Raw genomic sequence first — 26,311 nt, 5'->3', positions numbered from 1 at the left:
GTAGGTCCCGTATTCATAGCTGTGGTAATACCGATATCTTAGCTTTTTGTCAGTTGGCTTCGCTGTCAAACGGAAAATGGCAGCGACAAGTGTTGTCGTTCTCGACAGAGGCAACAATACAACTTGTACCGTAAATCTTTTCGGTAAGTAATGTTTTAAATTATTTTATAAGTTAACTATAACACTTGAGTTGAAAATTTCTGTAATATTACAAATTATCAGAGCATTCCAAGTGGCGGCAGTCTAACCTTAACTTCTTTATTTATTTTTGAAATTGTACGCGCGTAATTTTAAAATGTAATGTTTTTATTGTAATTTATACATCGTAAATTATATAAAATTGTATTAGTAGGTGTATGAAGTTACCGAAAATAATTTGTATGAGGTGTACGTAGTGTAGTTAGTGGTGTTTAGTTGATAGGTAACTAGTTTTTTCATATTGAATAGAATAAGTTGTCTGCGGCGGTTTTGACCTTGGCTATTGGATTGTAGGAAGTAAACTGTAGATACTTGCTTTTAAATTGTAGGTTGGTATTTGATGTACTCACAAAAAATAATCATAAGTCATACTTTAGCAATAATTTGGCTAATACATTAGGAAATCAGGATGACCATGATCATTAAAGTAGACTTAGCAGTGAAACTTGATGTTTATTTAATTGTAGATGCATTTTAACATACATGTATACCTTAAAACTAATCACTTAGAAGAAGTACTACATCAGAAACAATTATTGCAATTTCATAGTATTCTTTCACAAATCACTAAGTTCAATTTATTGTATAATTTCATATCTTTTAAATATTTTGAATTTGTTACAGGTGCTACAGTAGTATCATGGAGAGTGAACAATCAAGAACAGTTATTTGTAAGGTAAGATTAAATAATAATTTGTTATTTACATAAATGGCAACGAGGAAGAGTCCCTCTGTGACTCGAAAAAACTGGAGCCTTTCTCAGTATATTTAGTTTAAAATATTATTTTGACATCCTTATATCTAACAATAGTTATTTTAAAAATGTATTAAATTATACCAAAATTACTGACATTGCCCAAGTCAAAAGTAAATCAAAGAAAAATCAGCTAATTGAATTGAATAAATGAGTGTGTGTGGATCACCCAAAAATAAGTTTGTACTATCAAAAAGCCGTTTGGCAAATTCTTTTTTTATCTGTAAATGCAGGCTTTATTTTTCTAGCCTAGTTTAATTTTTATAATATGTATCTTTCTTACGTAAAAATGTAATACCCAAAAATATAAAATCCTGCTAAAAATATTTTACACTGAAACATTTTATCTTAAAAGTTATAATACTTGCATTTCTAAACTATAGTAGATAGGATGCCCTAAGAACCAGTAGGTAGGACATGTATGATATGGCACCTAATTTTTAGCCATATAAAGTTAAGTTTGTGCACCTACTTAATTTTATCTAATAATACTCTGAAAGCTGTATATCAGCCTGTGACATACCTACCATATAAACAAAATTGGAGTGCCTGTAATATTAAAATAACCTTTTTTTACTACATGCATTTGAACATACATACAATACATAACAACATCAAATTAAAAATTTTGTCTGTCTGTTTGTTCTGCCTAATCTCTGAAATGGCTGGACTAATTTTGTCGGGAATTTAATTGGCAGTTAGCTCATGTACTTAGGCTACTTTTACTTGTCACAAAGTCCGTAATCCACGCGGCGCGGGCGTCAGCTAGTGTTATTATTAAATTAATCTGAATATATGCACAAACTTAACATTTTAAGCAATCTAAGTTATAATTACCGTTGACTGGTTAATTCATCTTTGACACTGTGTAATTACTCTTTGTGCATGTAATTTAATTTGCATTAATTACACATGCCATTTGTATTTGCATGAATTAATATGCTTTGGGATGGCAATAAAATAGTCATAATTTACAACAGAACAGCTTCCTAATTGTTTTGTTAATTGATATTATTGCCGCAAAGATGCGTAATTAAAATTGTAATTGTAACTTGATTTTTTCGCGTAACTTCATTTTGCCGTGGCGTTCCGAAGTGTTGTTCATAAAAAAAGTTCTGATAGTGTGTGTGTACGAAACTTTAATTCAAAATCAATCTCTGGTAGTAAGCACTAATCATCTATAGTGATTTTTCAAAGTTCAAAAGTTTATACAGAATCGAAAAGCAGGATTTTTTTGAAACTACGACAAAACGTCGCAAATAATAGTACTTATTTTTCTGTAAGGAGTTTTTGTGACAAATGCGTTGGAATTACGACTAGAGATATATCTAGTAAAGATAAAAATTATTTTAAAAATATTTATGATTATGCATGTTAATTATATTGCTATGATGAAATCAATTAAAAAACACACCGGTTAACGTAGGTATGTTTCAAAAACTAGATCGCACTAGTTCAAACTAACTCATGCACCTAGGTACCCGTTTCGTAGTACCTAGGTACATGTTTCGTGATTATTCAAATGAAAATAGGTGTTCAATAAAATAATATTGAAAATGTTTATTTAATCGACAAAGCTATGATTGATTACGGTCTGCTTACTGTTGATTAAAGTTTTCGTGAAATATCATTTATGTGTAATAAATATGATGAATTCACCTATCGATCTTATTTGAATTTATTTAATCAAGTCATTTTAACACTTAGATTTCGTTCGACAGTTAATCAATCAAATTACGGTCAGTCTCCATAACATAATATGTCCATAGGTATCGATACCAGAGAGTGAAGAGAAAAGTAAGACATAAACATAATACAAGATGTATAAGAGACTGCCAATTACTAAATTAGGTAAACCCTAAATAAGCGGAGGACCTAAAATGTTACCTTGGGGAACTCCTACACGATGTATTTTTCTAAGCCTATATAATATTTATCAAATCGTTTAAAGGTATAGGATATTCTTTTTGCGCTGTAATCTGTATTACAGCGCAGTCATGTCTACACACATGACTATTATCAACATGTAATGCCTTATCAATCAATAATATGACCATTCAGAAAAAGCACCAACAGCAACATAGCGTTATCTTTAAACCATCGGTAATCAAAATGCTTTCTCATGGTGATCTAATATGATACGAACTGCTAACACAATTCTTCAATTGTTCCAACTATAAGATACTATTCTACTATTCTTCAATAGTTCATAATCATCTGTAAAGTCTGTATAGTCTTGTAAACTCGTAAGTCGTATCTGATGGTAGATCTAAACAACTGCTTAAATCCTAGAAACATGAACAAAGACCGACTTTCAGAGCGACTAAGGTTAGATCGTAGACAATAGCTTGCCCGTGAAGATCTTATACAATGAGGGTTTGAGAATACACTAATGAACACAAAATGTATGTCCATTCTACTATTTCGGTGTATTAAACTCCTAGCAAGGTGTGGTAGAAAATAAAACGGGAATATTAATAGTTAATTGAGTAATAAAGTCTACGAATAAATAGACTCGTTTAGCGACTATGCCACAAATGTGAAATTACTTATTTAACCGATGCAGTTGCGTTGATACGTGTATTTTTGAAATGATAAAAGGGAATGTCTTTTGCTCCTTCTGCTCTAACTTTCCTAGACGTTAATAAAATATCATCAATTTTTTCTTTCTTCATATTTTCGTCATAATTTTTAGGTAGCGTACAAAAACGTGCTGAAAATGTACCAACGGAATAATTAAAGTGTTCCCAAGTTAGGGAAACATTAAAAACACACTCCATAAGTGTATCCGCGTCGAAACGAGCGTCTTCCGCTAATGAGCCATGCTCGATTAGTGGGGATTTTGGCTCGAGCTAGTTACTGCAGGAAAATGTAAACTCAGTTTGGGATATTATTGTTTGTGTGTGTGCTTTGTTCTTCTGTTTTCATTATTCCCTAAATGATGAATTCATTTTTAAACTCTTTTTTATATTTTGCTTTCCTAACGGCGAATCCGCTGACAGAAGCAAGTCGTTCGATTTCTTGAAAACCTAATCAATTTGTCAGACATTATCGTAAGGGAGGCTACAAGAACAAAAGTTCTCCGTAATTTTTTTTTTTTACTCAACACAATGACTATGAAATTGTTCATTGAAGTCAAAAAGCTCTCAGAACCGCGATGATTATAGCAATCGGAAAATCATTAAATCATAATAATATCGATGTATCGATGAAGACAATGCGATGCAGACTTCTTCCATATCCGTTAGTTAATTGCATACAATGGAGGTGCTTGCTTATCTCTCTATATTACGAATGTACATATATTGATTATGGATAATGTTACTGGTATCTCCAGCTTCACTCAACTAGTTAACGCTGATTATTATCTTACTTACCATCCACTTCTAGTGTTATATCTTTCTTGTGCTTTCACATTATCTAGACCCGTTTCATCACTAAAAACCATTTCTCCTTTAAATGCAATTATTATGCTTCCCGTATTACCTTTTCTGGTCGTAGGTGTTAGCATTAGAGGTCGCTAATTATTCGTTTTAGTTGTTAATATTAATGCACTGTTATTGTAAGTACTTAAAATTATTATTAAAGGATATTTTATAGCCTTGCTTGTCTAGACATGAGATAATTCGTAACTGAATTGTAGAATATATTGAAAAGTTTAGCTGTCTCCTCTATTATGAAGATTGTATTTAAATAATTTTTGGTATATTCCTTAAGACTTCATTACTATTTAATATCTATCTCTCCGGTGTTGTTAACTTCTTTGGGTTCGTGGATTTTTTTAATCTACAGAAATGTAACGCTTTGGTCATTAATAAGATCCTAATTCATCGCTGTTATACAACTCACACCATGTCTTTATGTTACCGCAATTAATTCGAAATCAATTTACTGACAACGTATTGTGCGGATGCAATTTGGCGTTGAGACAAAAACCCGTCTCCGGGCCGCGAATGGCTCTAACAAACGACCGACTGCCACTAATGATTCTATGTACAATATATACTTCGTATAGCTAGCCAGTAGCCACTGTAACCACACATTTGATGCCAGTATCATTACCAACAAATTGATTCGTTGGATTAATTTTCTCTACTTCAAAGCTAATGGGATCATTAACATTACTGATAAAATGTTTAATTATAACTAGAGTTCGTATTAGATGATAGACCGCTTTGAAGTGACAACTGGTGGTCCTTGTAAGTTAATTACTTTTTGATTAGGTGCGGAATGTAGAAATTGTATTATATTTGTTTTGGTAACGAATGGAAGTATAATTTACGTGTGCGTAGTTGGGTTTTCCAGTCAACTGCATAGTTTCAACGTATTTATTTAATCAATCATCAATCAGTAAACATTAAACCACTAACATCTGTTGCCGGATGCGCTATTTGATTCAGGCTCGCTAATATTTCACCTTAAGCTCTTCACGCTTGCTCGTTTATTTTAATGGGCAGTTTTAATCTTGAATTAAAAGCCGTTTTAATGTCATTCGCGCGGAATTTGGTAAATTAAATAAGCGATGTCCAACGGATCCCTGGTTGCCGACAAAAACTTGTCGGCACGCGCCTTCTGTTCTAATATCCAATATAGTTTGTACTCTTGGTGTTTTTGCTCCTCTGCTGAGCCGACGTGACGCAACCGCTTGACCCTTTTATGACTGCGGGATTTTTCGAGGGCTCCAAGTTTTCGGAGTGACGGCCACACTGTATGGAGACGACAGCTTTCCATACGAAATATTGGTCGCTACATTACATTTTGGTGGTACCAGTAACGATAAATTTTAGAACACAAAAATATTAACTAGACCAGTACGTTTTATGAGAATCCATAAAATAATAATGGCGTCTAAATTTTTATTGAACTTATAATTAAACTGACACCTTTGTATTACTTTGTTGTACCGCTCGTCTTCTTAGTGTTTCATACAATCATCAATTTTATGCCATTTTGCCCCGTTTACGTCATTTGGTTTATTATACTGAGTGGTATTTAGATGGTCATCTTTAGCAATCGCTACAATTTCAGACAGTTGAGCCAGTTATGACTGTGTAGTTACGGGTAAAATATAGTCGCTGTAAACTTTAAAGTTGTACATTGCGCCATAATTCAAAGTTAGCAGTGTCCAAACAGCATGTTGTACATAAGAGAATCGTGACACGGCGTGGCACATCCCTGCGGGTGGCAGTGGCAGCGCGGTGGCTGTGAGTCCCGCCCCTGCTCTCCGCGTCTTGTTTTTGTGGTCGCGTCTGCAGCCGCCCCGAGTCGCCGCCACTTTCTTCCCGCCCCCCTCCCGCACCCCCACTCCCCTGCACACCGCCGATGACAAATGGTCCCCGGACACCCCGCTCGCTCTCCGGCTCGCTAATGCCCAGATAATTTTATGCCGCTCCCGATGCACAGACAAAGCCGGGATGGGATGACCGCGAGATTACCCCATCGATCGTCGTCGACGCGCGTCAATGAGTGCAAGCTTTATTTTATGCTCAGCTTCACGGATCAACGATGGCTGAGACGGGTTTATCGCTCCATTAGATGGAAATTGATGGTGCTCGCAATTATTTTCTCTGGCTGCTCGCTTCCGACGCAAAATACAATGGCGCTATTAAATTTTACTACAGCGAGTTCAAGTTGAATATGCTTTGAGTAACATTTTCTAAACGGTAGCACCGGTAGCGCCTCGCTGGATGCTACGTGCTTCACAACTGAATGGTCTAATATTTCAAAAAAACAAAATGAAATAAGACGTGGGTAAAGAATGTCAGCGTCACCCAACGGCTAGCGCCCGGCAACCTCTCTACCGCCGTCGTCGGTCACACGCCATTGACTCCGCTGAATAGTCAGGCCCGCTCCGCAACCGTCACATTATCTCCCGCCTTCGGCTCACTTGATAAATCTTGATTTGAACGCTCGGGGTGTCGACTGACGCTAATTATACCTATCCCCGAAGGAGATAGAGTTCTGTAATCATCAAGCGACGTCAGAAATACAGAATTTAGGAACACAATTTTTTATTACATGACTTGACCCTCTGAAACAAAACGCTAGTGGTTTCGCCAGGACTCGCCATGTTGTCATTAATAAAGTAGAAGCGTCACAAAGTGTGTCCACTGCACGTGCTCCATTACCGTCCACAGCGTACACATGTTGCACTTTTTTTGGCGTCTCCAATGACACCCAAGACAAGGCTTGTTCCACTCGTTACACAGCTGCGGTGAAATATTACTGGGAAGATCGAACATTAGAACCACTCGCTCGCTCTAGTCATTTCCACCGCGTAGATTTAGTCGACCGATATGTAATTTAGTAATCCAAGCAACACCCACCTACAATATTCATTGTCTGATTGCTTAGTCGGTGATTTAGTACAATTATCCTACAGGTTTGCTAACTCGGACTTGATTTATATCCCACTGTGACTGTATCTAGCCGAGGTAGTAATTAACGTTTACGAAGATGATTTATCACAATTAAGACATCTTTACAATTTGACGAGAATTCTAAAGTAATAAACTTGACCTTTGAATTGTTCGTAGTCACTTCTGAGTTTTGAGTAGGAATTTCCGAAGAATTATTATTATAAAAGAATATCATCGTCAAGAGAATCATTTTGTCTAGTACGGTAAATCCGAATCGCGTTAAGATCAAGGTATTAAAGAAATTACTTTGTGAGGTCGGTGTGTATATCATTAGTTATCTTATTATCGTCCTACGCTTACATTGCGTGGTGATCACAATTTTCGTCTGTTCATGATGGCTCTGCCTGATTTTATTTAAGCGTGTAATTATGTAAGTTGGGCAAGTGTGTGTACGCCCGCCAAGGTAAAGCATTTGTTACTATGTAAGAAGGGAGGGAGAATACTTAATGTGATTCGTACGATACAAAATGATAAGTTGAAAGGCTCCATAAAGATAACCCTCGGGTTAGTCCAGATGTTAAAATAAAATACTCAACTTATTTGCATAAAGTACTTGTAGTTTCCCAAGTTGCTCTCAATTGTCGACAAGTTACTGTGCTAAGTTACCAACTTTTCAAGTCTTATTTCAAAGTGGACTCAAAAGAGCCTGGAGTGAGTTTTATGGAGCAGCCACTTCGTAACTTGACTGTGGGGAGCAGTTTAATATACATAGTTGGAATATATTTGTCCGTATGTCTCTTTGATATGCAAATTGCCTGTCATTTGTTCGCAGTTATTGACAGTCGTGCTTTTAAAGTAGACTTTGATTGCCTAAATCGGACCATGAAAAGCTCATTGTGAAGGGTCTTGAAGTGGAGCGAGTTCATGTTTAGATAAATATCCATTGAACTCGTAACGTGCTTCACCAAATACTGGTTGGAAACAAACAGCTTAATTTTTTAACCGAGTAGTTGTTCGTCATGGGTACCGGGCGTTAGTTGGTCTGAGCGAGCGCATGACATCATCAGAATATGTCTCGTGCCGCCTTACATGGTCGCATCGCGTATGATCTATTGACTACACACTTGTAACAGCTGATAATGATCGTGACGCGATATTTAGTTCGGGATCCGGCTAAATATGGTCACATTGATTCGACGCGAGCTGTCAAATATATTTTTTGCTTCCAAGTGTGTCAGCACTGCAGCTTGTGTTTTTACATGAATTAAGATTAGGCGACGATAAGCTCGCTAATTTGTGTTTCTTATTACTATGCATTGTAGCATTTATCTTTAGTCAGTTTGCAAGATGCTGTTATGCGAGCACATAATTTATGTCAATATGTTCTAGACGTTACGTTTTTATTTTACTCCGCCTTACTTGATATTGCATGCATTTAGCTATAATGATATAACCTTTAAAAGTCACGTTTTATTCAATAATGAGTACTATAAAAGGTTGTAAATACGCTTCTATTGTTGTCACTGAAGGCGTTTGTGGGTGGTGCTTATTCGTTTATGTTGATGGAAAAATGTCATGGAAGCCGTAAAAATAGACGTTAAAAGATCCTTCATTTTTTGCATACAGTTTTAAGAACAGATAAATCAATTAAATTAGTGTAAGCCGTTAAGAGAAGCCACGCCGGCGACATTTTACGAGATAACACAGTGCACTAGTGTAACCTCATCGCGCGATCAGATACTGGAGTCACATAAACATGCAACCGTTTATCAGTGGTCCTGTCCACAATTAGCATAGCAACATTATCTGTACCGTAAGCACGTCTGTTTGTCTCTCAGATTCGGGTAATCGGCTTATCTGGTGGGGTGGTGTTTGTTAAATTGGCGCTGTTAAGTCGCCACCGCAGGCCCGGGGCGGAGTCCCCGTCTTATTAATCGGCTGTCCGGACCATCTGCTGACGCTATTTACAGCGCTGACCCCTGTCGGTAAAAGGAGTTTTGTTGCAAGACCACTTAGTTCTTGTATGTACCTAACGTTTGTCTCTGTCCCGTTTTCAAACAACACGTTACATTAATTAAGTGAGGCCCGTAAATCGTAAGACGAAACAAGATTTATTTATGTGTAGGACCAGAAGGACTAACTAATGCTTACTATGTTGTAAGTCAACTTGCTTAATGGATGTTTTTTCTTTGTGGTGTCATGATGGTCATGTGGTTTGTGTGATGGCTACTGTGCTACAAGATCATGGGGTCTTTCGACGGACAATTTTTTTTTTGTTTATACATTTTTACCAATACTTATCTATATTTTTAGGAAAATGGAAAATTCTATTAAAAACACTTTATTAATGTACCTAAATATATCAATAAAGTTCTTGATTCACAGCTTTAAAATTCAACGACAACTCATGCCTTGTAGAACTGGTCCTTCTGCGCACTTACAATTGATTTGGTTCATATGTTAACTTCTAAAGCACAGAGGCCATTAATTAAATGTGAGAACAAATGTACCATGAAAATTGTACTTTCAATGATTACGTAATGTAAGAGGTACTAATGCCGGTTTTATGGCACATTTCATGTTTAATTTTATTGATTTTGTTCCGGTAGCTATAATGATTGATGGTTATAAAATGTAAATTGATTCAACTGAGACACTTATTGTTGTTTATGACACCCTTTACTCAGAGTTATTGTCGGCCATTTTCACGTCATGCCCATTTTGGAAGGGCGACTTTGTCAAGCGTGGATAGGAAAGTTTGACCAGCCAGACAGACCTAATAAAGCAGTCTACGGTATTCTAGACACAGTTCTAAAAATAGAGGAGTCGGTCAATTTTGAAACCTGCCGACATTTGTCGCTGGTCACTGTGAAAAGGCAGCTAGGCAACTAGTTGGGATTCCGCTTCACTGCCTTAGTTACAAAATGGTTCAACACTCGACCACACTTTGAAAAATAAACCAGTAAGTATAGCAATCGCATTGTATAACAAGGAGGGGAAATACCTTCCACTCAGAATAATGTTACAATATTTAGATGATTATAACGCAGACAATGATCACCGAGTCAATTTGGAAACTGTCTATAAAACCTTAATTATGAATTCACAAGAATGAGCAGTTAAGACAAACTCATTTACAACATCCGAACAGAATACTTAGTTAATTTTAACTTAAGGTCATATATCGTAGACATAATTGATTGTAATCACAACTAAAATCTTGTATTAACAAATTACACGTTGCCGCTTCGTTTTGGTGCAAAAAAACCTTATGTAATTAGATTTTATTCATGTAACTGTACTAATAGGATACAAGGAAGTAACTCGCGCGATCAATCAGTACGCCAATGAAGAATTAGTCAATAATAATGAGCCTTTAAACGTAATTAATGTATAATTAGTTACTTTAGTTAACAGGATATTGGTGAGGATTTTTGTGATGTTTTTCGTCCTTGCAAATGTTTAGTCTTCCTAGATCAAAGAAAATTATCAAAATATTTCTTGAATCAGGATGCCGATTCTTAGGACCAAAAAACGTAGAATTTTTTAGTGTCGGCTAGCTTCGCAACACGCCGAAATATCGGCTATCTACGACGTTAGTTTAAGAATCGCGCGGTAGAAATCTTTTTTAATCTCTTTTAGCTTTTCCTGCGTTACTGAAAAAACAAATTCTGCGGTAATCCAACTAATGGCTCTCATACATTATCAAAATGTGGTTCAGTTATATAACAATTCCTTATATCTCATTAAAGTGATAAATTTTACTGGAACTACTTCGAATTGTAATCTAACGAAGCGTAGAGGACAACAAATCCTCTCAGATAAGAGGTCTCAACAGTTTCAACTGTCAACCGTTGAGCTGGAGAGCTTTTACATTAAAACTGTTCCTTATTCTATTGATTTGCTCAATTGCGTAACTTTTCTCTTGTCTCTGTGAATTATAACACTTCATAATTGAATGTTCTTGTTGAACCCGAGTCGTAATATAGTATGATTTAGAGATTTCTGACTATTTTCGGATATTAGGACCAAAAAGACCAAATAAGCTTTTGAACGTCAAACGGCGACCAGTTAAATTGGTGTGAACTGTAGTTATTTTAATTTATCTCGTATTGTTTGATGATAAGCATCAAACAATGCTGTTTATTCGATGCACGTTAACTAATTTATGTTTAGTTTTAATAAACAGATGTCTGCACCGCAAGTTGTTATGAATCTTCACATCTACATATCCGTCTAGTTGGAATATCCGCAATTTGTGAAGATATTAGTACCGGTTATGAAGTTTTGCAACATGTATGTACCTGCTCATAGTGTGCATGCATAGGCAAGCTACAGCTGTTAGTCAATGGAAAACTATTCGAAAACTTCCCCGTAATGAATATCACCATAACCCGTACCAACTTATGCGGCATTCCTAAAAAAGTTGAAGTGGTTATCAGTATCACTACGGTGTTGTGGCACGTGTTGTACGTCCGTGACAGCCTCAAGCGCCTACGCATGTTCCGGCAGCGTACTTTCATTGAGCGGCCCTGGTCTGCCACTGCGCAAGGTTATAAGTACCACCTCTTTATTACCGTAGGGTCTGAAGGTACTATACGAATGAATGAACGTTAAATGAAACGAAGAGCATTTTTGTTTTAGATTCTATTGTTCGAGGATTTTGAAATCGCATAGGGATGTTAGTCATGCTAATGGCAGACATAGTTTGTTCTCCAAATCAATGAAGATTTTCATGAAGAAATGCTAGTAGAAACTAACCTTAGTGTCTTTCTATTCTATATTAAAAGACACAGGTATACAGTAAAGGACCAAACACGCTAGTGGCGCCAACTGCTAACAACATTTATTCTATTTTTTTTTTCTAAATGTATTCAAAGACTAGGACTTCTCCCGGGGCGTGGGTGTCATCTATAAACAGAAATCTCACGTATGCAAACACATAGAACAATGGAACACCATACAAATGAGTATTTGTTTAGAGCACCAATCGATCAATTTCTTGAAGGTATCAGGTACACGTAGCAGATACCATCAGTGATGATTCCAACGGACTCGTAACTATGAGCTTTAGAAATAAATCACATGATTATAATTCTCTGTTTCGTTGATCTATGCACGGGATTGATAAAGATTTCAATATTTTCAATAATACCACAAAATCTGGAGGACTACAGTTGAATCTAAAAGGAGGCTTTTGCATACATATCTGGAGAAATGTAAAAGTTGTTATGCAAAATATTTTAAAAGATGGTTTTCTAAGTTAGTATTCTGAAAGTTGTAAAGGAATCCATCAAATGTTACTATAAATCAAACGCCAATTACATGCTCAATGTATTAATAAGATATCGTTATCATTATGTGAGGAAAACTAGTTGAACCTTAACTAAACTGAAATATCATTTTATTGCAAATAAGATAAGTAACTCTATGATTTATGTTAGGTAAGACACCTTATCTGCTATGCAAATACATCAATCTTGCTATAAGGACCACTCAATAATCACAACAATTTAATTTTAATAAGGACCAGTCCTTGTCTCACTTGTGATTCTAATAATTCAATACTCAATGACGTTTGATATTGTCTTCAAGAGTTAGAAAAGAATTAGTGTTTGGATTAAAGTGTCACTCAGACAGACTTCAGTTTTATGAATGCATCCAAAAACCTCTTTTTTTTAATTTAATTTACTTGCGTATAAACTGTATGAAAATCCATTCAGTATTTTTTTCTAGTTTATTATCTTCAGACGATTAGACGCAGCGGGAAACATTACACCTTGATTTTGAGTCCATACCACAGATTCTTTCATTGGGTCGATAGTAAGTAATTTTTATTGGGTCGGCCAATTTCTTATTTCCATATATACAGCTTAGATTAACTAGGTATTATCTAGTTAATCTAAGCTGGTCTTTGAAGCTAGCTAAACGTTGGTTATATACCATTTAATCCTTTATTATCATTGCTATCTGTCTGTTGTCATCCGCTGCAGGATAGGCCTCTCCAAAAGTAATTATTGTCGAGTTCAAGTACCACAATTACCATATTCATTGCGCTTAGAAAATATACATGTTTTGAAAGCCATCAACTGCAGTACCTCGGTGACGTAATCCGAATCCGACCCCAGATAGCATTAATCCAAATGTCTAAGTTTCTACCGAGAATAAACGGCTCTTTAGATTTATAAAGAATTTATATACAGAAGGTTTACTTTCTGAAAATGTAATTCTTGTTGCAAAGACTTTTAAAATGTGCGGTGACATTTAATTCTAGGTACTGTTCTCTAGCCTAAGTGTTAGTGTTTTTTTTTTTGGTGAATGGACTTAGATGTAGACACTGGAATTAATAGTCGTTCGTTACAATAACACATTTACTAACGAGTACTAAGGTTAAGGTAAGGATTAATAAAAATCGTTTGGCAAAAAGGAGACAAATTCAAATTAGTACATGAACTTGGTCCTTTTGTACGTGTTATTCCATAGCATCTAGTGCGGTCAATGCGTTGGCGATGTAACGCAATGTTACGATACTACACTAACTACACCTCGGGAACTATTACGAGGTGGACACATAAAACACAATCAATTCAAACACCGAGACCGACAATATAAAACAGATTTATTTCATGTCCTCTTGTCGCAGACTTTCCTTGAAGACTTCGTGGTTTTGTTTCAAGTTGGATATTAAATAAGTGTTGGTGAAAAATATAAATCTATATTAACTCCTGACTACACTTCATCCTCATCAAAAGCAGATGATACCTATCTACCGGTCTACGCAAAGATATTTTTTAATAGGTTTCAATTAATTCGTAATCTATTTTAATGTCGATCGCGATCATTAAGCCAATATCTATAACAGTTTGTTAAGTCGACATTAATAATAAACAACCATTTATTATTATTGGTTCTCAAGCCATGTATGTATACGCACATAAAAATATCTCTCCGTAATGAGCAAATATGACAATCATTATCTTAAATCGTGTTTAATTCTAGGAGAGGCGCGGTGGGGATTAAGTACTAGCAGTCATTGTAGCGAGCTGATCCACTCGCAAAATGAAGTACGCTTTAATGTCATATTGCTTTTAAGAGTTTTTATTGCAGCTACCGGTTATTTGCAGTAGATAATGATATACCCAGCCGGCTAGCGGCTGCGGGATCGCTGCTCCTAAAAAGATCTAATTGCGTCCTATAGTGTCGCATCGTTTATGCGACCTTTAATTTGTTGATGCACAGGAGCCCCTGCCTTTATATCCACGGTTTTTTCTCCAAACCAGTTTACTGTCTTCTCTTAATATGTCAAAGTAACACGCTCCGAGTCATTAACTTTGTAGCGCTTCAAATAGGTTTTTCTTCGCTTTTTGTGATAGCAAAGGCGCTTTTTTCAACAGCTCGCTAGTTAAAATAATTAGAGGATTCATTAACTATGAGGAAGGGTGTCCACTGGAACATGTCTGCGACTTACTTTACAACTGCTTTGTTGCTTTTCTTATCAATATTTTTTCTGCTGGGTGAGTGCATATTGTTGATTTTTTCTTCTACCCTGGGGCTGGCAATGAAAACCGGCTTGTTTTGCATTTTTATTGAAGCTTGCTTTGTTTTTCAAATTAACAATTTCCCGTCCTGATCCTCCGCTGCTGTCTGTGTCGCAAATGTGACGTGAATAGACGAGCGCGTTGAGGCAATATTAATGAAATTCCATTCATGGGCATATAACTGGTTGATGCGGCATATAAAAATGCTCGCCTGGTTAATTATAATGTTATCGTGCGGGGTGTGTCGCCCCCGGCGGCGGTGGCAGGGTGCGCTCGCCCATCTCACGAGAACGCCACAACAATGTTGAGAAACGTGACGGGCTTATGTGATCAATAGTTGCATGAAAGTCGAGAACAATGACTATGAGAGCTAGTCGCGAGAAACTGTCGCGGGTCATAGCGTTTTTGCACAATATTGTGATCTCCGCGGCCGCTTGAGCGCCCCAATAAAATGCTGATTAAAATTTTTCTTGAGAGCAAAAACCTAATCAATTATAAATGTCGCGTTAATTTAAGTATTTAATCTTTTTTGAACGTGTTGCAGTGAGAACAATCCATGGCTGCATAATTTGTTAAAACAATGGTTGATCATAAATGTAGTGTATTAGCAGGCTTTAGCACGTTGTTACCAAGATTAATAATTGTATACAAATTAATTGCTCTCCCTTTTACCAAAACTCCTATTGTTTTTTGTTTCACTATAATACAACCCATGGCATAAGAGATATGTCCCATTCAATGCATTGAGCGTAAAAGGACCAAATTATTTACTTTGTTCTGAAAAGGGCAGATTTATGGAGGTCGTTACGAATACTAAAGACTTTAATTGGTTCAAAAATCACATGATTTGGGAAATTTTATTGTAACGGTTATGTAGAGAAAGCAATTGGCTCCAATGGTATATTTATTGTCGCTATTTATCTGGCCAGAGAATGGCGGGAGGGAACGAGTTTGCGTGGTGGTAAAAACTCGGCTGGTGCCGAAGCGGGAATGTATCGGCTCCCGGCGACTCATGGAGGAATTTCATCCGGAATCTCTAATTAAAACTTTATCTAGTCTCTCTCCTGATTCGTGGAAAACGTTCTATTGTACAGACAGAACTACCATTTCGAACAGTTATTAAAATATTTTAAATTAAAGTCGTCATCGGTATTCCGTCTGGTTGCCCGCTCCGTTACATTTTATTCTATTTGATTGGTTCCAGTTTAATCAGCAGAGTAGTTTACCGCTGGGTATTATCAATGTCAAAATGCAATTATCGTTAAGACATTGTACGGTAATAAAACGGTTCGTATCTTAGCAGGATGAGTGTTAACGGTGCACCGGTCTGCATCATCTGTAAGGGTTAAACTCTATATACGGCGGACAGTAAAAAGGTGGCTGGCATTACGCAGCAGACGTTTATTAATATTTGTGTGTCAATTAACATTTTTCACAGCAGTTAATTTGCGGATAACTAGATTACTAAAAAGGGTTCTTGGACAAATATATTGTAACGGATACACGTTTATAGAATTTGTGGAAACTTGCCTTAATGTTTGTTCAACTGCGGAGTCCGTGTGAAATACATGCACCCAGTTTGTGGTAACGTGGGAGTTATGATTTATGTATCTAATTTCTAGAACCGATTAGATCGATAGTTAATATCCGTTTTAATTTATCTAATTTATTTCAATGACGTAACCATTAAATATTAATAATAACATAACGCTTTGTTAATTTGCAACCAATTTTAATTTATAATTCGCACTAATGATATTGTTAATAATTTGTGAACTTGTAACAGATGGCTTCACAAGCCGTATGTTAGTTAGGATAATATTTAGTATTTCGGCTTCGGTTGGTATGCCCAACATTGCAGCGCTAGCGATGTTTGGTGACTCGAAAGTGCAAATTCCCGTCGCGTCGCGTTTCGATGACGTGCTCGTCGCGTCGTGGTCATCATTCGCGACCACTCGTTTCACAAACTCCGAAATGCTAAAAATGGCATAAATAATTTATACGTGGCTTGCTCGAGCTCCGTTTTTGTCGCGGCCGACCTGTCCACTGATGCATTTATAATATAAGGGTGCTTTTTGCATCGTCCCCCGGCGGCACTGGAATGCAACCGCTAAAATTGATCATGTTTCAAACGTGAGCTGAAGGTGTAATGCTGCTGGTGCTTGCTCACTGCGGTCAGGCTAAAATGTTGCGGTTCAGCCTAATGCATGCGAGTAATGTGTATGTATTGTAGCACTGGATCCGACCCGTGATTCGTGCATACGGCATTAGTTATGCCTGCCATTACTACATACCTATTTAGATCTAAACCGTGACGGTACATTAGATAGAATACGATCAACTTAACATAAGGCTCGCTGGGGATACTTCTCTGATGAATACCATTACAATAAAATCATAGTCTATTTCTAAGATTGTTTTTAGAGTGAAATGAAAAGCCCGGAAACGAATGATAACAATGAGCCCTCCAAATGTTTCGGAACAATATCCCAATGTAAATATTTTCACTATCAATTAGAAACTTGGGGAGTTTTTCGTCGTCTTATTCTTAGATACGTATTATTTTTGTCTTAATTTTATTTGAAATTTATGTTATTTGAATCCGAAAGTTATTTATTGCCTTGAACTTAAAAAATATTAATTAATAATGCATGACAACAAGTGTTTCCATACCCATAAACATTATTGCATTACAAATAGGTAGATGTTTAAATATTTTAATGAAGATTTATGTACTCAGTCCTTTTTAATGCTTTTGCCAAAATAGAACCTAATTAAAGTAACTTTATGCAATTATTTGTTTACATTAAAACATCTGCGCCGTAATTAATTGAACTTTAAAACTGTCAAAGGAATTAAACGTCCATCATTTGTCTTGTGTTGTGTTAATTGAATTAAAACCATAAGACGATAATTATAGGTCTTATAATTGTTGTGCTGCAACCTGACATTACAATTTGCAATTATTTAAGTTTTTTATGAGAAACATTTTGTTTATGAGTTATTATGAATTAGTATTCTAGATGAATATCGATTTGACGACATGTAGGGCCATGTTTGTTGGTGTAATTTGTAGAAAATTGTTAACATGCGGTTTTTTTGTTGCAGTAAACAGGCAGTGTTCGATGGCAAGAGGGCGATACGAGGAGGGATACCGTTTGTATTCCGTAAGTAAAGATAATTCTACACATTGAACATTATGTACTATGAATAATAAAGGCTAGTGAATAAGTAGCAGTATACTAAAGCTCTTTATGTTTTTAAAAACACCCTTTCTGTTTTATTGTTCTTTCTCTGTTACAATAGCTAATTCATTTAAAATGTGGTCCTTTGGTACTATAAAGGACCACATGTTCTGTTACTGTTGAAATGGGTGTTTTTTTATATAGTGTTTATAATATTGTAAATTGTAATACAAGTTTGAATGTCTCATTGAGTATACACACAAGAATGTTCCCGTCATACATTACAAAGTTATTCGGATTGTTATTCTTATTTATCCGTTTTAGCCATAGAATAATAACCGAGTATTTCGGTTCCTTGTTATTTGTTGTTACATGTTACACAAGTGAGGTGCGTTAATACGACAGAGAATACGTGTATTACACTTTTGCCATCACCACCTCGGTCCCACATTTGGCAGAGACCGGGCCAGCTGCACTGTCTGATAAACTTGAACCTTTTTAAAGAATTCCATTCTGCCGGTAAACGGGGCAAACAGTCAAGTAGTGGACTGTCATAGACTGTAGATTTTTATATGGGATAGAGTGGCAAACTAACGTACGGATTACTTAATGGTAAACAATTAAAGTAATACACGTCAGTGGCTGGGTGCCGTTACCATCCTTATAGGGGTTAAAGATTTGGGGATTGAGATGATCTTTTAGTAAAATACTTTATTGGATATTCCAGCTCAGTTCGGACAATGGGCGTTCGGTCCGCAGCACGGGTTCGCCCGGATAGCTCGCTGGCACGTGGAAAAAATGCCGGAGCGGTTGCCCAGCGGCGATGTCGAAGCTGTCTTCAGCCTCATGGATGATGACTTCACCAGGTCCATGTGGCATTTCCAGTGAGTAAACATTTTTTTTTATTTTAATCTACGTTCGTATGCTTAAAGGTATCCGTGGTCCGTCGTCGCAGTTTGGTTTTAAAAGTGTTAAGTATTTATTTATTTAAGGCTTACCAACTAAGATACATACAGACAATCTTAAAATTATGGGAAACAACAGTTAGTATATGCTCTTTAATTAAAGGTAGGCTCAACTTTATTTTTTGACCGTTCAAGCAATAAGTATAAAACAATTTAAAGAAAAATTAAGAAATTAATTTAATTAATTACTAAACTATAAATGGCTCTTTTAAATCACATGACATGTATTTTACTTGCAAGTATATATATAGTAGGAATTTGGCGTTTTTTAACAGTGGTGCTACAGATGATTTGGGTAGACTAACTGTTGATCTCAATCCAAAATTTAGTTAGAAGTAATATCGAAAATCTAAACGCTTTTAAATACACACATTGAGATCGGTTATTAAATCATCAGTTAATTACGTATTATTAGTATTTAATCGATCCAACCTCTGATTTAGCAGTGGAATATCACGTGTTATTTTTTTAATTAATTCCTCACCATGTTCCTCCAGGTTCAGACTGACGTACAGACTGATCCTGCGCGAGAAGGAGCTGCACTTCAACATCGGCGTGTACAACCCCAGCAAGGAGCTGACGTTCAGCTGCCAGATGCTGCTGCACACCTACTTCAAGGTGCCCGACGTCAGGCGCTGTCAGATCACCGGCATGCACGGCTGCATGTTCATTGATAAGGTACTTATACTTACTTTGTTTCTATTACAGTAAATCTTCTTCTATATATAAAAATCTATTGCTGTTCGTTAGTCTCACTAAAACTCGAGAACGGCTGGAGCGATTTGGCAAATTTTGGTTTTAAGGTATTTATTAAAGTCTAGGGAAGGTTTAAAAGGTAAAAAAAATGTTTGAGGCGGTACGAACTTTGCAAGGCCAGCTAAGTAAAGATCTGTAAAATTTCAATTTTTTAAACCCTTCTGCATTGTGTTATCTATTGGTTCACTGTTGTATCTATAAACTGCGTCGTTGGTCGAGTAGTTGCCAGTGCGACTGTTGGGCAAGGTGTCTATAGTTTGAATTCCGGTTTGGGCAAAGTATTGCTGGTTTTTTTTCGGTTTTTCGGAAATTTCTTAGTAGTAGTACGTAGTCTGGAATTGTGCCCAACTGTCCAGTTTATGACAATAGGCAAAATTGATGACTGTGTCAATAATGATTTTAGTTCAAGTTTCCACTCCTAACTTTTAGCTATTGAAAAAAAAGTGTGGTGTACTTTTTATAATAAATTTTGAAAGCAAACGTTTTTTGAAAGCTTTAATGCAACTTCGATTTTTTCGCCATGTTATAATGACGTCATTGGTCAAAGGTTCGCTATTATGACGTTTATACATATTTGACGTCATCATTTCTATTCATACTGTCATGTCCGAGTTCAAGTGACGACATGACAAGTTGTCTAATTGTTCTTAGATGTTGAATATCATAAAATAATAATTTATATGAATTTTTGTGTGTCATTTGCGTCATAAAGGTATTGTTACAGCAATATTATGTGACAGTTCTATAGGTCAGGTCAAAGTCATTTGTTAACAGTTTATTGTACCTACCTACAACATATATTTTTTACATCATGAATTACTACATTGAATCTAAGTTCCAAGATAAGGAAAGAACCAATTTAGAACTATGTAGAGATGAGAGCTAATTATATTTACATACTATAAAACATCATATCTCATCTCATCATACCTTTTAAGAGATTATTAACCTCATAAAAATTATATTCTATGACTTCCAAAAAGTTTAATGTCCTCTTCTGCAGAAGAGCTAGAAAAATAAACAATTTTAACAGAAGGCTTAGTACGAATTTGTTTTACGTTACGTTACCGAGATCGAAACGAAACGAAACGAGATCGCGTTCGGCGCTTTGATTGGCCGGCGCGAATGAACTAACCAATCAGAACGCCGAACGCGCTTTATTTTGTTCAACGTAAAGCAAACTCGTACTAAAGGTACTGCTATCTCTTAAATAGTAGAAGACTTTTGAAGATCTATCACGACTTTTTGACACTACTCCTCTTCATAACACTATTCTAAGCAACACACTTTAATTATAGACTCGGGAAGGCGCAGTGTACCAGGAGACGCGCGAGGTGGTGACCATCAACGAGTGGACGGACAGGATCTACCAGAACACGATGCAGGAGCACATCATCACCAACGTCGTCAGCGGCCGCAAGATGAGGATACAGAAGTACAACTTCCCTGATACTGGTATGTAGAATATGTACATTTGTCTATATAGAATATGTATTAATTATTACTAGTGGTCGCCTAGTGGCCGAAATTCGACCATATATGATTTAATTTACAATACCACTTAACGTACGTTGAAGGATAATTTTTATTTAATTCAAACTCTTTTATAAAACTCTTTTCATCTCACGTGAGAATATCATCGCAATGTCTATCGATTTTGACGTTTTGTCAAATACGATCAGATACTATGCATGTGTGTGTGATGTTTTATTTATTGATTTAATGTACTTTATAAGCATTATTTTTGAAAAATATTAGCGCTATGCACTTCTCCTACACATAAACTATAAGTATACCAAATTTTATGCTCCTACGTCCGCGCAATTTTCGTAAAATGTGGTCCAAAGTTTTTGCATCACGTATTAATATATAGATGTTATCGGCTTACTCACGTAATTGTTTGACGAGGAACTCGACTAGTTTCAAGCCATGCTAGAGGCTCATATTCATGAGCAGCATTCCGCGACACACGACGCGGCGATTGTCAGTAGCAGCGCGACAATTACGTGAGTAAGCCGATAACGTAATGATTAATTTAGTATGTCTCACGAAAGTTACAATAAAATTATAGAATATATGTAGTTATATTAGAAAATTGGAAAATGTAATAATATACATATAATTCGTTGTTTCCTTTTACATAATGACGTTCATTCGTTCCATTTTTTCATTCGAAACCGTAATCTGAACAAGTTATGCCTGGAACAGACAGATTTTATATTTTGTTATTAAAATAAAGGTGAGGTCATAGCTTACAGCCTAGTGTCATGGACATTGGACAGTTTTTAGCCATGTTACAGGGGATTATATATGATATCTTTAATCCGCTCCTCTCCCCAGTGATCTGGAACCCATGGGCGGAGTACGCGAAAGAGATCCCTGACTTCGGCGACGACGAGTTCCCGAACATGGTGTGCGTGGAGGCAGGCCGCGTGGCCGCGCCCATCGTACTGCTGCCCGGCACCGCCTTCGAGGCCAGCCAGATACTGCAGGTATGATATCTCTACTTTTATTTTAATACTATTATACAAATATATAAATTTACACATACACATCACACCTAGACCAAAACAACAATCTATGGATTACACAAAAAAAATCTGTGCGGGAATCTACCGCCCAGAATACATTGCGCAATGGGGCCCAGTATGGCTGTTGCCCAAACCAGAGCTGCGGACAACGTAACAGGTTACCGGGGTTCCGGCTCAAAGCAGGAGAAGGAACGGGGTAGTTTTTAGTCAGTAAGGGTCTGCGCTTCGCCCAAAGAGGGAGATTGGATGATTTTCCCTTCAAAAAAAAAAAAAAATACATTGCGCAGCAATCATTACGCGAACCATGCAGTCTTTAGACACACAACTACAACAATTTGACAGATAACTAACCTTTCTCTATCAACTCTACTGTAACTTAGTGATACCACTCTGTAGAGCCTTAACATTAACATTAACCATTGCTTTAGTATTAACTGCCTTATTATCGGTCATAAATTAAATTCGTTTGTGTAATTTGCAGGTGATGTAAGAGACTGGGCGACCCACACACAACGCAGCCGTCCACAGGAGCCGAGTCTATACGTGTCGCGTCATCATGTACTCACACAACAGCCACTTAGCCGGGGCTCTACGCGTCATTCCTCTACGCTGTGGCATATACTGGCGACAAATACTACTACAAAACTATAGTTAGCTGTTTAAACAAGTTTTCGTTCTGGATTTTTTTTCAGCTAGATTGGCAAAATTCGGCTCTAAATCGGATCCAATTCAGATATAGAGCGACTATCGGTAATTTCTTGTTTAGGTTTGAACTTCTGACTAGCCGTAATATTTCAGACATAGTAGTCGTTTTTAGACAGAATTTGATTCAACAATTTGATGTTACTACAGAAACTCTTATTCATACATGTAGCCAGTATATGCCATAGTGTATAAACCTTTACATAGTAAACGAATAATCATTAGTATTCCAGTAATTTTTGTACTTTTGCAAATATCAGTAGGTTCAAATATTCATAAAAATCATTGTCATTATTAGTAGTTGTAATTAAATACAATTCGTTCGGATGTCAATTTTGTAGCGTAAACATAGACATATCGTGGGTTTTAGAAACCTTACTATGTTCTGTTCTGAACATTTTTTTTGAAAATTCGAGTATAGAGTTGATTTATATTGTTTGAGAAAATTCAACGTTATTTTTAACAGGTTAAAGTACAATTTTGGAATCCATCTGTTTGTTTAAACACAAGCTATGTACTAATATTACTGAAACTATCAGTGAACTATCAGCTCTATTAGAGCGCATAATACGTAATAATAATAGTTTGTGTTCTAGGGTGTATGTTAACTAAATCATTCCGTATGTACAATTTAATTTACAAATAATTTTTAGTTTCACGTAAAAATCCTCTTTACCAAATACGCACAAGCTTAACTTCATTCCAAGAATATTTCAAATGAGTTCAATGTGAATTGTTTTTACATTAGCATTTAATTAATTTTGAATCTTATGTTTCTACATGCAAGGTTCAGTACATGTATGTTTGGTGAAATCTTATAACAGAAAAAGGTTTAGTTATTAATTTCTATAAACTATAACATTTCCAAATCATGTGATCACGAAATAATGTAACATTCGAACCGAAAAAGACATTAGTTTATATCGAGTGGAGGTTAAGTTTCATTGTTTTATTACTCGCTGCCTTCTCATATAATATTGTTATAATCTTGCCAAATGTTTCTAAAACTCTTCCTTCTTGTTTTTTATTATTAATGATCAGATTCACAATTTATTACTTGCATACTTCTCTAGATCGATGAATACAATGACATAAGATATGAGTGAATTAATGTTGGCCAGATTTTGTAAAATTGTGAATCTGGTCGCATGGGGATCGGTCAAAATTGTATCGAGAATTCTTTTGTAAGCATTTCGTACATGTTAGATTATTTATCAAAACTTTACATAGCCTTTTTATAATAACTATCCTGAGACGTACTAAATACAAAAATCACGGTTTACTCACGTCAATTAATGGAGGCTGCACGACGTGGCCGCGTCTGTGCACGCTGCTCATGGTAAAAAGTCGCTCTGTGACTCGAAACTATTAGAGCTTTTCTACATTTTTATCTCCAAAAGGGTAGACAGAGATGCTTATAATATACAATGTAATACCTACGTTTCACCAGCTATGTTCTGACTTTGGACAATTACAAGTAAAGTAAATAAAACTTATTTTGCATAATACCAGCATAATATGTATTTGCTCTATCATGAACGAAACGCTTACTTTAGTATGGAGGTCGAAATATTTTTAATAAAATTAAAATGGTGTGTCTACGACTAAACTAGCTTCCTTCTGTCTTCCGCTTGTTTTCTACTCTTGTTGTCAATTTCTTCTGTTGGTTTTTTTAAGTATTTAGCTATTAAGGTACCTCAGTTTTGTTTTTAAGTCGCTTTCCTAACGCTATAGTTGGGCCATAACAAACGTCACAAGAATCTCCCGCACAACTGTCATAAGAGTGAGCGAGAGATCTGATAAAATCTCAAGTTTTTCATGGCCCAACTATACTGTTGAAAATCCATTGCTTGTTTCCTATAAAAGAATATTAATATGTTTATTGGTACAATTTTTCCTCAGTTTACAAAGAAAAGTGCCAAATTGAGAGTCTGAAAATGCGAGAACTGTGCACAAAATTTTACATCAGCTCAATAAAGTTAGTTACATTTTGTATACGTGTTTAGGAGATGAGGTGCTAAAATTAGAAAGTTTTCTTCTCTTTGCAATTTTTTTTTTGTGTTCAATAATAATGGTTCTTCTGCACTCACAAGATGGCGCTTGAGGCCTAAGGATCTATTAGTATCAACTTAAGGTAAGCGTCCAAAGGCCCGCGTCGTTCGCAACGCATGTAGGCATTGCCGATGATGCGGTCCGTACGATGCGGATTAGTCGACGCAGTTGTATCTGTTTCTATACTAGACAAACTAAAATCCGTTGCGTGCGGTGCGTACGATGCGGGCCTGTCGACGCTTACCTTTAGTTGTCACAAGTTGACTGACTAATGACTTGGCATTAGCATATATTTTATTGATCTATAGGCCTTAAGCTGAACTAGCACCTTTAGTTGTGCGTAATATTTAATTTCCGTTGTACATGAACTTAATAAAACTTATTCTATGGAATATAAGAGTTTTAAATATCAATACGCATGCATTGTTTGCCAATAGTTCGTCATGTTTCCTCCTAGCATTAATACTCAGGCCGCTTTAGTAACTTATTATTGTACCATTAAGTAACAGTTAACTATTTAGCGTAAAATCTAATCATATCACATTCAAGCGAATTTTCTATCTTTAACATAGAAATAACGATACATAAGATATGTTTTTCTTTAACTTCAAAAACATTTCCATTGCTCCAGGTTAAAGCCAGTACAATACTATAATTTTTTAGTACATATATTTTGTACATTTTGTTTTTTTTTCTCTCTTTAATATTGGAACGTTTTTGGAGGCTTTTAAAGTATACGAAGATTAATGTAAGAATATGTACTTAGATATAACGAGTTCCTTGTTTTAAATACAAACGATTGGGTAGGTTTTTTGTACTAAATGACATTGTATTGTCAGTAGCAATACACTGTTGTTAATTATTGTTATTATGTATAAATAATAAATATACATTCTGTAGTGTCTTGATGCTCTCTCAGTGTAGAGGTAGAATTAAGATTTAACTTCATTAAAATATTTGATCCATAGTTTTAAGTCAGTTTTTGACTTTTTGATGTCCATTATGCCAAGTGGGGTCTTAGGACCTTCATGATAATGTAATTTGTAAACTAACTTGCTGGGCCACTATGGATAGAGCCCAGACAACGAAATATGCAACGAAGTGTACTTCCTTAGGTGCAATAAAGTGAAGTAAAATGGCATTTGTGGTTTTATTTTTTTTAATAATACACCTATAAAACATAATACCTATTTTCTGACAGTTATGGTATAAATCCCATGTAATATGGCGATGAAGGGGACTATGTCATGGTCAGTCACTACTGACATTTT

General features: G+C 36.0%; 1 protein-coding gene across 2 annotated transcripts; it reads left to right on the top strand.

Moving 5' to 3' along the window:
- The first annotated feature begins 2 nt into the window (after positions 1 to 2).
- LOC118272090 (uncharacterized) lies at positions 3 to 26,181 on the top strand. 2 transcript variants are annotated; one of them, XR_007706002.1, is made up of 9 exons: positions 3 to 143; positions 823 to 874; positions 17,958 to 18,016; positions 18,762 to 18,918; positions 19,497 to 19,677; positions 21,054 to 21,210; positions 22,096 to 22,247; positions 22,768 to 24,244; positions 24,389 to 26,181. XR_007706002.1 is itself a non-coding variant. In XM_035588423.2 (8 exons), the coding sequence occupies exons 1-8, from the start codon at positions 77 to 79 to the stop codon at positions 22,774 to 22,776; spliced, it is 834 nt and encodes a 277-aa protein (XP_035444316.1). In that variant the 5' UTR covers positions 3 to 76; the 3' UTR covers positions 22,777 to 26,181. The 2 variants fall into 2 exon arrangements, 1 of the variants encoding a protein (XP_035444316.1); XM_035588423.2 differs by having other exon boundaries at positions 22,768 to 26,181.
- The last annotated feature ends 130 nt before the right edge of the window (positions 26,182 to 26,311 follow it).

The sequence above is a fragment of the Spodoptera frugiperda genome, chromosome 15 (assembly GCF_023101765.2).
Source record: "Spodoptera frugiperda isolate SF20-4 chromosome 15, AGI-APGP_CSIRO_Sfru_2.0, whole genome shotgun sequence".
NCBI classification, from domain to species: Eukaryota; Metazoa; Arthropoda; class Insecta; order Lepidoptera; family Noctuidae; genus Spodoptera; species Spodoptera frugiperda.
Note: the sequence above shows the minus strand (reverse complement) of the source record. Positions and strands in the feature narration are given on the sequence as shown.